The 13,426-nt window shown below is 47.2% G+C and overlaps 1 protein-coding gene across 1 annotated transcript; it reads right to left on the bottom strand.

Annotated features, from left to right (window-relative positions):
- Positions 1 to 8,131: 8,131 nt before the first annotated feature.
- On the bottom strand, positions 8,132 to 13,426 carry LOC122367688 (cytochrome P450 2J4-like). Its single transcript, XM_043341024.1, has 2 exons — positions 13,236 to 13,426; positions 8,132 to 9,781 (listed from the first exon to the last, which is right to left on the bottom strand). The coding sequence occupies exons 1-2, from the start codon at positions 13,318 to 13,320 to the stop codon at positions 8,409 to 8,411; spliced, it is 1,458 nt and encodes a 485-aa protein (XP_043196959.1). The 5' UTR covers positions 13,321 to 13,426; the 3' UTR covers positions 8,132 to 8,408.

The raw sequence follows: 13,426 nt of genomic DNA, 5'->3' as shown, positions 1-13,426 counted from the left end.
AGAAATTGCACAATTATCACTAACATGTGGCAACAAATGCTTCTTTCTACTTACTATCCACTTTCATGGATGCAGGATGCATGTGTTTTGATTTCATTATCACAGCTACACAGTTGTACAAGATGCTTACACAAAGTATTATGTTATATGTTGATGTTATTCAGCTGGAGCCTGGGACAGTGGTATTGTAATTTGTATTGTTAAGTTTGTTCAAAACCAATGTCCCAAAATTTGCCAGTTTTGGGTGGGAAGTGACATCCAACTGAAATCAATTTTCCACTTTCATCTCCAATTTTCAAGAACAATTTTTCACTCTGAAATAAAATTTTGGGACACTGTTCATAACACCAGCTTCATTTCTTAGTAATGATAGCTTTCAGAAGACTTCAGTCATCCTTCATCAGCCTGTCAGGGCTCTAAAAATACATACAAACGAGTAGCGACCAACTTAGAAAAGACAATAAACAAATGTCGTACGAAAGCTGCCATTGCAAATAGATAAAGCCGGTGTACGCAATCTTTGCAATACGATTATACCAAATATGCTCACAGATAAGTCGAATGGTGTCGCCATGCATCACAATTGATAAAATTCCTTGAAACTTTTTTTTAACACATTGCTACGCAACAGTGAAAGAATGAGAAAGCATGAGGCTGGCCCACCACCCAGTCAAGGACAGCAGTTTGCAAATTTGTACAGTTACTCAGAAAGGCCTTTGTTCACACAATTCCATGCATAATGAAGAGCCAATTTTTTAATGCACACGATAGTTATTGAATACTTAGCCAGCACAATTTGTAAGTCTTTAAATGTAGGGAGAACACCATGGAACCGCGTGAAACCACAGGCCGCCTTGTGTATAAATATGAAGCGCAATGTATTGAAACACGAGCGCCAGCTGCGCCGCGCTTAAGCGCAGCCATATCCTAGGATAATTTTCGGTATATAGTAAAAAGCTCCCAGTTCTAGTTGTTTTTCTAGATGATATAGTATAATTCTAGTATATACTAGGAAAAACTTTGGAGTACCCGACTCTTTAGTGCCCTGCATGTGATATGATCACATGCCAAGCAGCTTGGCAATCACCACAGAAAAAAATGTCCATGCGGTCCATGTCCATGCATCTGATATTTTGTCCTATCAGCGCCGTTTTCGAAACCAAATGTAAATCGAAGCAAATTTACTGCTACAATAATAAAGCACTGCAACTTCAAATGACGTAATTCCGCCAAGATTCCGCTACAATCGGCAAAGCAAAGCCAAGAGAAGAAAATGATGTAGCGTTGTGGTCCGCAACGCTACATCATTTTCTTGCGGATAAGCCATACCTTAACTAAAATAAGCTCAATTATGAAGAAAAATTGTGTATGGTGTAATAATCAATTCATTAATCTTTACCAGGTAGGTATGTACCTAAAATAAATTTATTTGTCATGACCGTCATGACAAGGCACAATGAGTGATTGACTGTAGGTAGGTAGGCATCCATAAACTTTCGCTACCTAGATCACTTGGCAGAGCAAAAACTCATTGACTAAAATGTCTGTTGATCAGTAGCGGCGGAACACCTTCTTAAAGGAAATAAAGGGGGGGGGGGCGCTGCCGACTTTTGGTCCCATTCTTTCCATGCAACGCCCATAGAGCTAATGTTAAGATGCCAAAATCAAAGGGGGGCACGGTGGTGCGCTCCCCGTGCCGCCGCCTATGCTGTTGATATGGTATTTGGGGCTGGGACGTTTAGGTAGGTATATCACAATTGCATGCTTACACATTTATGCATGTCTGTGCTACGCCTTTTGCACCTAGACTTAAATTGAACTTGGGAGTTTGCTCAATTTACTTTTACCACCACCTGGCTGTTCGGTTCCACCCAGCAATAGGTAGACAGCACGGGGCTGCCTACTCGAGGCACGCCTATCGCCCCAATGGGCACTGCTCGTCACCGCTGAGGGGTCCATCGATCACCTGCGTAAGCACCAACTCAACTGGTCCTCAGTGGGCTCTGGGGACGACGCCCCGCGGGACGGGTGGGGATCGAACCCAGCACCTCCTACATCGCGGGAAGACACCCTAACCGACTGCGCCATCAGGGCCACAAATTCACATAAGCACTTGGTCTGCCGTCTAATCCCGAGTTCCCGGCCTTTGGCCGCATTGTCTCTTCTCCCTGATCTCGTCCCCCATAACGCGAGCCGTCCGGTCCCTCGAGAAGCGAACAACCGTCTCATTTTCTCGTTGGTGCACATTCACTGAGGGACCGTCACAATTTCATTCCTTCACAGCGGCATCTCCTTCCTCCTTCGGTTCCCCTCGGACCTCGGACCTCGGCCCTTCCGGTGACCGTCCCCTCGTCCCTTCACCCAGGTCCTGTCCCCCAATACCCGCCTGCTCGCCGGCAGGCACGCACCCCGGCCACCGCAGCGCTGCGCCAGTATCAACAGCAGTGGGCGATCCTGTCCAACCCAAACGCATTAGGGGCGTGACAACAGCCAGGGTCACGGCGAATTTATCTGCTTCCTCCGCCCGTAATTATGCCGTTGTTGGGTGTTGGACCTTGGCGATATATCTCGCTACCTACGCGCCATTGTGTGCGTGTGAAAATAAAAACATAGATGTTCAACTTTCTAGCTACCATAGTTTGGCCGGAAATGACATCAGAGTGACGTCATGTCGGCCGATTTTGAGCTTAGTTTTAAAACTAGATCCAATTTCTTTGCATCAGTGGACTAAAAATACACGTAGCTATCAAACTGCTATCTCGAATTTTTGAAACATTGAATATTTTGAAAAATATGTTTTACAATTACAAAAAAAAAAACTTTTTTATTGTTTCGAAAAGTTTTTGATTTTTCGCAAAAACCAGAATATACGATTATGTGATAGAATACACACTGATAAACAACTCTAGCAAGTTTTAGCTCAATATCTTAAAAAATAGCAAAGTTATTTGCATTACCTATTGTCAAAATGTTACAATTATACATTTTTCAAAACCATTTTTCACTACGTTTTGGACATCGTGCAGCAATATAAATGGCACCATTGTGTTCCTGAGCTCAAACTGCATCTGATAGGCTGTAGGCACCTTTTTTGTTCAAAAATTTCATTTTCAAAATTTGACCTTTTCTGACCTGAAATTGACCTGACCTCCGGTAAATTCAGCTGCAAATGACCTCAAATGACACAGACGACATCATTTTCGAAATCTACGTGTACAATTGACCATAAAACATGCGTCACGTGACCGATACATGATAGGTATACAATTTTCGTGACCTAGGATGACCTGGCCTTGACCTGAAAAATTCGAAGTAAAAGTTCCGTACCCTCAGGGTATCTAAGGCATATATCAAGGAGTGCGTAAACCAAAAATGAGCCTGATCGGACTTGTCAGTCGGCGGCCAGAGCCTAAATTGTAAACAAGCAAAAATGCCGATAATTTTTACTTTGACCTGACCTGTGACGTCATCGGTGACCTCGAGGTCAATGAAAATAGGTTTCGCTCGACAGTTTTCCAGGGCTATCAGACGCCATTTGAGTTTTGACGATTGGCCCAGTAGTTTCGGAGATACACGTAGCGAGAGGAGGGGGGCTCTGGAGAGCCCCCCCCCCCTCAGTCACTCGCGTTATGGAAAATACCCCAGTCATGCGCGGGTTAAACAAAATAAATACGATGTGATAATAAACTAATCAGGAACCCGAAAGACACAGAGGCCTAGAGGGCTACTTCAAAAAGCCTCTTAGCATGTCCCGATTTTCCCGACATTTGGGTCATTGACCTGACGTGACCTGGATCTGACCTGCAAGCTCAGGTAAATGGCCTAGGATTGTGTCTGTGAAAACGCCAATACGGACGAGGGCTAAAAAAATATGCTGTGTGTTTTGGTATCTAGATAGCGTGTTGATATTAGTTGTAATGTAAAATAATTAATGTTCATTCAACTAATACAGATAATTTTGTATGTATTACAAACACTGAAGATATTAGTTTGTGTGGGTTCGGCGCCTTTGGATGTGCGTTCGACGCGAGGTCGGCTGCGGCGCCTGCTGAAGCGCCGCTGTCGGCTGGCAGAGGCGGCGGGCGAGGCAAGGTCAGGCTGCCCACACACCGGCGCGGCGCGGAGGTCGGCCGATGGCGGGTCCGGCGCCGACCAGTCCGCCGCCGCCACCGACGACGGGCGACTCGGGTGTCGGAGCCGCCGACGGGGTGCGACACCGACGGGCCGCGCCGGCCGTCCGCTCGAGCCGCTCTCGCCGCGATCACGTGCTACCAGTGATCACACGTCCTTCTGGGCTCTGTTTCTCGTTTCCTCGAGTGGTGCGAACTCTTGAAAATAGTGTTTTGCAAGCATTAGGTACTGAGCGCACGGGTCTATAGAGACGAGGAGCAGGTGACAGAACGGTGATAAACGGTGACAATCAGTGGCTGCTAATCGTTACGACTGCCTCCGTCGGGACGTGTCTGCTCGGAATCCCGGAGATCACGACACCAGGGCTCTCACCGGTGCAGTGCTCAGGAACTAACCATGCTGGACACGATGCTGCCGCCGGCCCAGCTGCCGCGCAGCCCGCGGCCGGAGCGGCGGATCCGCTCGACGTCTCCTTCGGGCCGGTTCGCGCTGAACGGCCACCGGACGCGCAGTCCGAGCCCGCGGGGCCGGCGCCCGGTGCGCAGCCCCAGCCCCGGCTCCGGGCCCAGTCCCAGTCCCGGCTCCGGGCCCAGCCCCAGCCCCGGAGGGAGTCCCACCACTGGCGGACGCTCGAGAGACGACAGCAAGTGGGAGGCGCAGCTCAGTGAGTATAGGATTAGAATGTGTTCGGAAACGTAGATGTCACCTTTCTTGGCTATTTTTCGATCCATCATCATTGAAAACAAAGGGTTCATAAGGTTCGCATACTCGACGGATCACTATCCGATCCCACGGCCTAGTTTTTTTTTCGTTCACAACTTATGTAGGCATATTTCAACTTATGTAGGCATGTTTCGAAATGCTACATATCAAAATAGGTATTGACATGTATTGATTTCTGGATCCCACATTTTTCTCACAAATGTTTAGCTTTTTATTTGACAATGAAAGGTCAAGAAATGGCTGCAGTAGTTTCCAAGCTACCGTTCTTGTTATAAAAGCGTTTTACGAAAACGTTACAGAATAGCGTGAGCTTCAAAAGGTTATTATTTGTCTCGATCAGTCTGCTCGCCGAAAGAAGGTTGAATAAGATTTGTGGGCGGACAGCCGTGTGACAGATCACGCACCGTGGGATGGAGCCAGAGCAGACATAATCACACAAAGAATAAACCGTGGTAATTAGCCTGTCGGGGAGAGCTGGAGAACGAGAGAGAGAGAGAGAGAGAGAGAGAGAGAGAGAGAGAGAGAGAGAGAGAGAGAGAGAGAGAGAGAGAGAGAGAGAGAGAGAGAGAGAGAGAGAGAGTGAGAGAGAGAGAGAGAAAGAGAGAGAGAGAGGGAGAGAGAGAGAGAGGGAGAGAGAGAGAGAGAGAGAGAGAGAGAGAGAGAGAGAGAGAGAGAGAGAGGAGAGAACGCCAGCGAAAGAGAGGGAGATAGGAGGGAGATATGTATGAAATGTGAAATTTACCCTGAAAATGAATGTGCTTTAAAGGGACCCTCCCACCTTCAAAAAAGTTAATGAATTGGCATGAAAGTGATGTCCCTTGGTTCAGAAAGAGCGAAAACGAATATCTACCAAATTTCACCGAAAAAATATTCACTGGTTTTCAAGATATTAGGCTTTTACTTTTGTTTACTTTTCGGGATCTCCCCTGTTACTAGCGACTTTATTTGGAAGCAATAATTTGGCAGCCTTAAAGTGCGGCAGACGTTGCGCGCAAAGCAGCGTATACCACCACGTGTTAACGATGGTTTTAGTCTAAGATTTAAAAATCGTTAGATCTCCGCTGACGTCACAAATTCTAAGGGGGCATTCCAATGCACTAGCCCCTTAGAATCCAAAAACTGCAAGTTTGAAACTCCATATCTTCGAATTAAAGCATTTTTCGATGTTGTGAGTGCCCAAACCGGTATTTGCAGGCCATGGCCACCAATTTGGCTATCTCAACTCAAAACTAATGTTAAGGTGGGAGTGTCCCTTTAATGTACTGATTAATTGCATATCCTTTTGACGTCGTTAGTAGGGGAAGTTGGGGGAACGCCGAATACTTTTTTTCTGACGCCCGTAGCACGCAAGGTAGACAACATAAGCTATTCTTGTTGGCGTCATTCGAGAGGCCAGTCTTTTGCCTTTCAAATACCTATACCAGGCGCATTTGATGAATTCGCATACCGTTAAGCGCACAAACTAAAAATAGCAAAGAAGTGACTTTTTCGGCGTTGCCCCGGACTGCGGGAAAGCCGAAAATGGGAGAAATGATCTACGGGGAATGCCGACATTGATGTTTTGCCACTTTATCTCAAACTTTATCCAGAATTTATCAAAGCTGACACGCGTTTTAAGAGCTTGAGGACCCTTGGTGCACACTGGAAGTTATAATTGTGTGATATAATAAGAAAATGCCAGGTAAATAATTCCTTATGGGTAACAGGCTGTTGTGTCGGTTGAAAGTATAATTTGTGTGACTAAAAATTCGCGTTGCTATTCTACAGCAGTAAAGTCCACGTAGCGTGCTTTAACGTGCGTAATTGCACGTTTTCGGCATTACCCCAGCCAGCCATACTTTCATTTGCAGGCCCATAACTTTTCAACGTGCCGTATAAATTTCAAATAGGCAGCACACTTACGCAAAGACATGCTGAAGATTACTTGACCGAATTGGCCAGACAAACGGTAGCATAATGAGTAAGAAATGCAGCTTCAAAGGCGCATGTAGTACAAGGAACGCGTACCTTGAAAACGCTCTTGGCGCCCTCACAGCCGAAGTATTCCGAATGACGACTCGTAACAAACATGCGATAATTGTAGTCACTTAAGCTTCAGAGCATCACTGACAGGTGGCATCCATGTCTTACGGTTTTCGAAATATCTCGAATTTCGGCTTTGCCCCAACTCCGGCATTGCCCCAACTTCCCCTAGTAGTCCAAAAGGCGTCAATCACCAACTTCTAATTTCCTCTTCAGATGCTTTTAATTTCCTCTTTAACCGTATTGTTCCGTCTACTTTAGGTAGCTATTTGTAAGTCGTACCTAAGCGTTGTATATGTGAAAAAAGAACAAAAATATCCAGGTGCAGCGGAACCGCAATGAGGGCCCTGTGAAATCCTAAACGGCTTTTCTCATTGAGTAAGTAGAATGAATGCTCCCCCTCACATACCCTGCAGAGCGGGACCTGACAATAGCGATTACCGACAAACCCCTCCTGGCAGAACACTGCTAAATAAACAACTCGAACACTCCCCGCCGCCACTGTTGTGGAGCGCCGACATTGCTCGGAACTTTGATGCTGTCTTGTGATAATAAAACATGGCATTAGTTAACACAATTCTGAAAGGCGCCGAGAACAATAAGCCCTCGTGCACTATATCTTGAGTCACGGCTTCCCCGCAGTGCCAGCTGGCTGCGCCCTCGCCTCTGCCAACCGCGCCAAATTCGGGTGGTCGCGTGCGCTGCTGCACTGCCCTCCGTCACATGGTCCTGTTCTGAACCTGACAGTCTGGTGCGGGGACAGTTCGCTCGAACGGTGATACGAACGACGTACGTGATGCCGACGGTGATAGGCCACTCCGACGAGATGCTGCATGAAAGGCCAATTGCATTTGTTAGTGAACGATCACGAACGATTCGTAAAATATGTTAGCTCAGGGCGTTTAAAGGGACCCTCCCACCTTAACATTAGATTTGAGCTGAGATAGCCAAAATGGGGTCCCTGGCTCACAATTACCGGTTTCGGCACTCACAACATCGAGAAATGCCTTAAATCGGAAATATTGAATTTCAAAATTGCAGCATTTTGATTCAGAGGGGCTAATGCATAGGAATACCCCTCTGAATGTGTGACGTCAGCGCAGATATTTAACGATTTTTAAATGTTTGACTAAAACGTTTTGTAGCACGCGGTGGTATATGCTGCTTTGCGCGCAACAAATGCCGCACTTTCAAATAAAGTCGCTAGGAACAGCGGAGATCCCAAAAAGTAAACAAAAGTAAAAGTCTAACATCTTGAAAACCGGTGAATATTATTCGATGAAATTTGGTAGATATTTGTTTTTGCTCTTTCTGAACCGAGCGACATCACTTTCATGCCAATTCATTAACTTTTTTGAAGGTGGGAGGGTCCCTTTAAACTTGTTTTATCCGAACATTTCTCCTCGAAGCATGGTCGCACTGGGACACTACATACTTCCGTAAACTTTCGTTACCTGAACGTGCACATCTGGTTGACATTCTCAATCTTCCCGAAAATGGCACTTTTGGAGCCAGGACGCGTGTCTGGAAGACTACCATCGCCTCTCCGGGATCAGCTGGTACGGAGTCGGTTCCTTGATGAAAGCCTTGGACTCATTGATGGTGAAGTCGTGCTGAAAACCGTCGGGGAAGCGGAGTCTGTAGCGCTGCACCACGCTGGTGACGAACAGGAAGAGCTCAGTGCGCGCCAGCGTCTCGCCCAGACAGGAGCGCCTGCCCACCGAGAAGGGCATCAGCGCGCGGCTGGGTCGCAGCTGGCCGCGCTCGTCCAGGAACCGCTCGGGCCGGAACCGGTGAGGCTCCGGGAACAGCCTGCCGTCGAGGTGAACGGCGGCCAGGTTGGAGATGACCTGGGCGCCGCGCGGCACCGTGTAGCCGCCCAGCTGGAATTCAGCTGTGCTCACGTGTGCCACCCCAATACCGGAAACGCTGGACAGACGCTGTGTCTCCATGAGGAAGGCCTCCGTGTAGGGCATGCTCGCCTTGTTGGCGAGCTCTGGCGGCCGCTCTCGGCCGATGACGCGGCAGATCTCGTCGTGCAGTCGCTGCTGGACGTCCTGGTGGGTGCAGAGGAAGCAGAAGGCCCAGCGCAGCGTGCTGGCCGTGGTGTCGAAGCCGGCGACGAAGAGATCAAGGATGCAGCGCAGCAGGTGCCGGTCGGTGAACAGCTCCGGTTGGCGGCTCTGCTCCTGCAGCAGACAGTCGATGTAGTCGCGCGGCTCTCCGGACAGGTCCACCGTGCGCCGGTGGCTCTCTATCGCTGGCAGCAGTAGGTGGTCGATTGGGTAGTGGAAAATGGCAAGGATCTTCTTGATGCCGGTGATCCACTCTGGCAGTAGCATCAAACAGGGAACGTTCGCAAAAAGTAAAAACATCCGGCCTTTGTTGGCGAATTCATCCTGTTTTTCTATGATCTTGAGCAGTTTGGCGTCCCTTATGCTGACGATCTCCCCGGCGACCAGTGCCCAGAGGATGTTGAGGATGGCGACGTTTAGGCTATGGTCCACCGATGTCGGCTGTCCTTTGCTGGGCTCCATCACCTCCTCTATGAACTCTTTGATCTGATCGTGGATTAATTCAACCGACCTGGACCGGCCCATGCCAAAGTTTCTCAAGTGAAAGAGGGTAAAACGCCGTGTCTCGTGCCACAATCCACCACTGGTGAGAATTATCCCCTTGTCGGCATACAGAAGCTCGAAGCCGGGGCTGCTCTGGCGGGCGACAGCCAACGGTCCGTTGAACGCCTCTCGGATCAAATCGGGGTCGGAGAGGACGATCATGGTCTCCCAGCCGGCGGTCACCTTCATTATCGGCCCGTATCTGCGGCTCCACTCGGTGAAACTGCGGTCCGGGTGGCCCCAGTCTATGGAGAGTGCCCGGCCGATCAGCGGCAGGCCTCTCGGACCTGCGGGAAACAGACAGACTTATTTGACTGATGGAATAATGTGCACTTCTGCAGCAAAGAACGCTCTATTTCCTGAAATTTACAGCATTTTATGATAGGAACTAGAGATGCCACAAATTTGCAATTTCATTACCCGCCCCGCCCCGCAGCTACCCCTTGCCCAACCACAACTACCCGCAAGCTGATTTTGGCTGAGCCAAACCCGCAAAAAACCCGCAATTTCAAAAACCTGCTTTTGGAAGAAAAAAATACAACTGGGTCAATGCTAGAGCTATATAAACCTTACTTGCTTCATTGCTGTGCAGAAAAACACAGCCAATCAAATAGTAAGGACTTAAAATTGCTATGCGAAGTCCTCAGGAAGTGCACACTGGATAGTGGAAAATGAATAATGCATCAATACATTTGAAATTCCTTTCTGAAAAGAGTTCAGTAAAATCTTTCTCTCACCTTACCCTTCAGCATTGGCTGAGGATCAAAATTTCACTCTGGCTCCCTCTAAATGTTAGGCTTCTGGAATGATATTGCTATCAAAATGAATGTTGATATAAAAAGATATGCGATTTCCAGTTAAAAATAAATAGTGACACGGTGAATGAGCATCCAGTCGATCTACACATAAAACAAATCATGCAAAATCCCAGCAAAAACCAACTAACCACCAATGAAATGAACCACGCATTTCTGAAAAACATGCGTCAGAAACGTCACCAACAGCTGATTGCAAGGAATATTACAGCGACTAAATTATTGCAGCCGTAGTTAGTGCGAACTTGTTGCGAAAACACCGTTGTATAATGCATATTCATGTGCCATTCTGATAAAATCATTTTACACAACAGCTTAAGTTTTACAATTCAGAGGTTAATCACCGGTTAAGAAATAAAGAGACAGTAAATACTAAATTAAATGTAATAATTTTATAGATCGTCTTGATGCTCTCCGCCTGGTCCTTTCTCGGCATACAAATAATAAGGACGTAAAAAGACAAAGGAAATAAATGCGACCAGCTACGTGGTTTTGTAGCATGTATAACTGCTATTTTGAGGCATTCAAAAACCAAGACAGAAAAATTGATTGTAAAATTATTATGTCGTCACCAATGACAGCTTTCCTTCGCCTCAGAGACCAAAGTTGACGCAGTCAAATGCCAATCCTTGTCAGAATGTCGGAAGTGCGCCAGTATTGTATTGCGTTATGTTTGGGCCGCATGCCAGTAAATATTTTGATTTTTTGTTACAGTAAGGGTAATTGGTGTGCTATTTTCGTAATATAGGGTAGGACAGAACATAGAGTAGGATAGTTAATCAATAAATTTGCATCAAATTTTGTTTAGCTGATAGCTCTTTAAGTCTGGGTTCTTCCATAATGTATATCTAGTGCACACTGCACATGGACTTCAGTTCAGCTTCCTATAAGTTTGTTTTCAGGTTCTTTTATGTTTTATGGAATGCTTTCATCAGCATTTATTTAAGCTTTGTAGTTTGTTGCTTGTAGGTACCCTGGTTTGGTCATTGCTAGACTGTGGATGCTATTGCTGGTTGTTTTCAGTTTTGCATTTGAAATGTGCTTCCATGATATATTTTTATAGGTATTTGGTTCTGTTTTAAAAGTTGTTTTGATCAATATTGTATTGTTAACCTGAGCAAATGCACTTGGCATTGTGTTTTGCATCTAAAAAATAAAAAAATAAAATTTAAAGGTTCTTAAGTCTGACCGCCAAATACCCGCCACACGACAAGTTTTGCTTCTCGAACCCGCCAAAAACCCTGCGGGTTTTGAAAACCCGCAGAAAGCGGGTTCGCGGGCTCAAAAGTGGCATCTCTAATAGGAACAACATAATTTACTAAGGCGGGCAAGCATCCAGGGGCGTAGCCAAAAAAAAACGGAGGGGGCTAGAATTGGCGAGGGTGCCAATTTCGGGTCACGAGGGCGCCAATTTCGGCTCAAGAGGACGCTATCAATGCCGATGCTTACCGTCGCGGGCGCCTAGAGTGCTGGGCATTGGAAAGGCGCCTTCGGCACCCAGAAATGCGCTTTCCCAGAGGGCGTCTGCTAGGTTTGGGAGGGGCTTAACCCTCGCCCGTATTGGTGTTTTTTCCAGCCGCGAACGTATAGGGGGGGGGGGGGGGTCCGATGGAGCCCCCTTGCCGTTTCGTCCCTGATCGAGCTAGAGCTTCGCGGAAAAAAACGAGCGTGTTGCCCGTGACAAGAGGAAGCCGATGATACCCAATTTTAAGGTCCTAGGTCATCGGTTGACCTTCCAGGTCAGGTCAATGACCCAAAAGTCGGGAAAATCGGGACCTGTTAGAAAGTCGTAAAGCGTGGCTGCTATGGAGTTATTCGGGGTGCTGATCACGAATATCATGTTAGTTTTGATCACAGATGATGTCTTCATGCATTTAGGCCAGGTAGGGTCAGGTCAGGTCAGGTCAACCAGTAAGGGTATTCGTAGTAGGTGGCAACCACCTCTGACAGCTTCGTAACATGTTACAAAGGTGCCAAAACTACTTCGTAAATGTTCATATGGTTGCTAAATTCGAATTCAGCTCCAAAAACTGGCCTAGAAACATGTAAAACTCGAAAAAGTGAACCGAGGTCATCAAAGGTCAATGACCTGACCTGACCTTCCGGTGACCTTGACACCCACCCTAATGCATGGGAGCAACATCATATCCCATGTTTGAACGCTTAAAACCACGAAAAGACTACAAACGCGCGGCTAATGCGAGCCGACATACGCCGAATCGCGATTCCGGCCAAACATGGTCTCGGAAAGTAGGTCACAGGTCAAAGGTCATTAGGGTCAGGGTCATGAAAATTTAAGGGTAGGTGTACAATTGAATAACGCGAGGGTACTGAAAGTTGCGTGGCGATCGGCCGCTTTTTACGCGAGTTATTCGCGAAAAACCGAGGGGGGGGTCCGTTTGACCCCCCCCCCCCTATACGGGCGAGGGTTAAGCCTAGTGTGCCCCGCCCCCCTTGGCTGCGCCCCTGCAAGCATCAACCGTCGGCTATCTATAGCCAGCTTTAGAAGCCAGCTGGGCAATGTCAAAATTGATAGTCATGAGAGTAGAATCATGACGTCAAAAACTGTTACAGACGAATAGTTCTAGGCATACAGTCGGCATTGAAAGGAATGAAAATTGAAAAGTCTGCAGTTTTTACCACGTTCTATCTACTTTATACGCATTTCCCGGCTCCCGCGGTCTCTGAAGTGGTGGTTGGATTTGAGACTTGAGTCCATTTAGCGATGACTAATTCATGTTTTTACTTTATAGTTTATGTTAATTTTGTGAATGCACAAATGAAGCATAATCCTAGTTGCCGCTACATTTCAGAGACCTAGCTGTTACGCTTCCTTACTTCTATCATTCCTTCTTTTACTTGTTCGACCTGCATAAGTATAGCCATTATATCTGATAGGGTCCCTCATGGTTCACCGTGCACTTACCTGGCGGATGGTTGTTCTTCTTGAGCACGCTGTACAGAGCTGTGGCCAGCACTGCCAGCATGATGGCCAGCAGCGCCACGAACATGACGAAGGCGAAGGAGGCGTTACTGCGGTGGCTCGACGGGCGACCCTGCAGCTCGCTCTCACAGCGGTGGAATCTGGTGCTCCACACGCCACACCGCTCGCCCGGT

This window comes from Amphibalanus amphitrite, unplaced genomic scaffold, assembly GCF_019059575.1.
Source record: "Amphibalanus amphitrite isolate SeventyFive unplaced genomic scaffold, NRLGWU_Aamphi_draft 000889F_arrow, whole genome shotgun sequence".
Lineage (NCBI taxonomy): Eukaryota > Metazoa > Arthropoda > Thecostraca > Balanomorpha > Balanidae > Amphibalanus > Amphibalanus amphitrite.
This window is presented reverse-complemented; position numbering and strand designations above follow the sequence as displayed.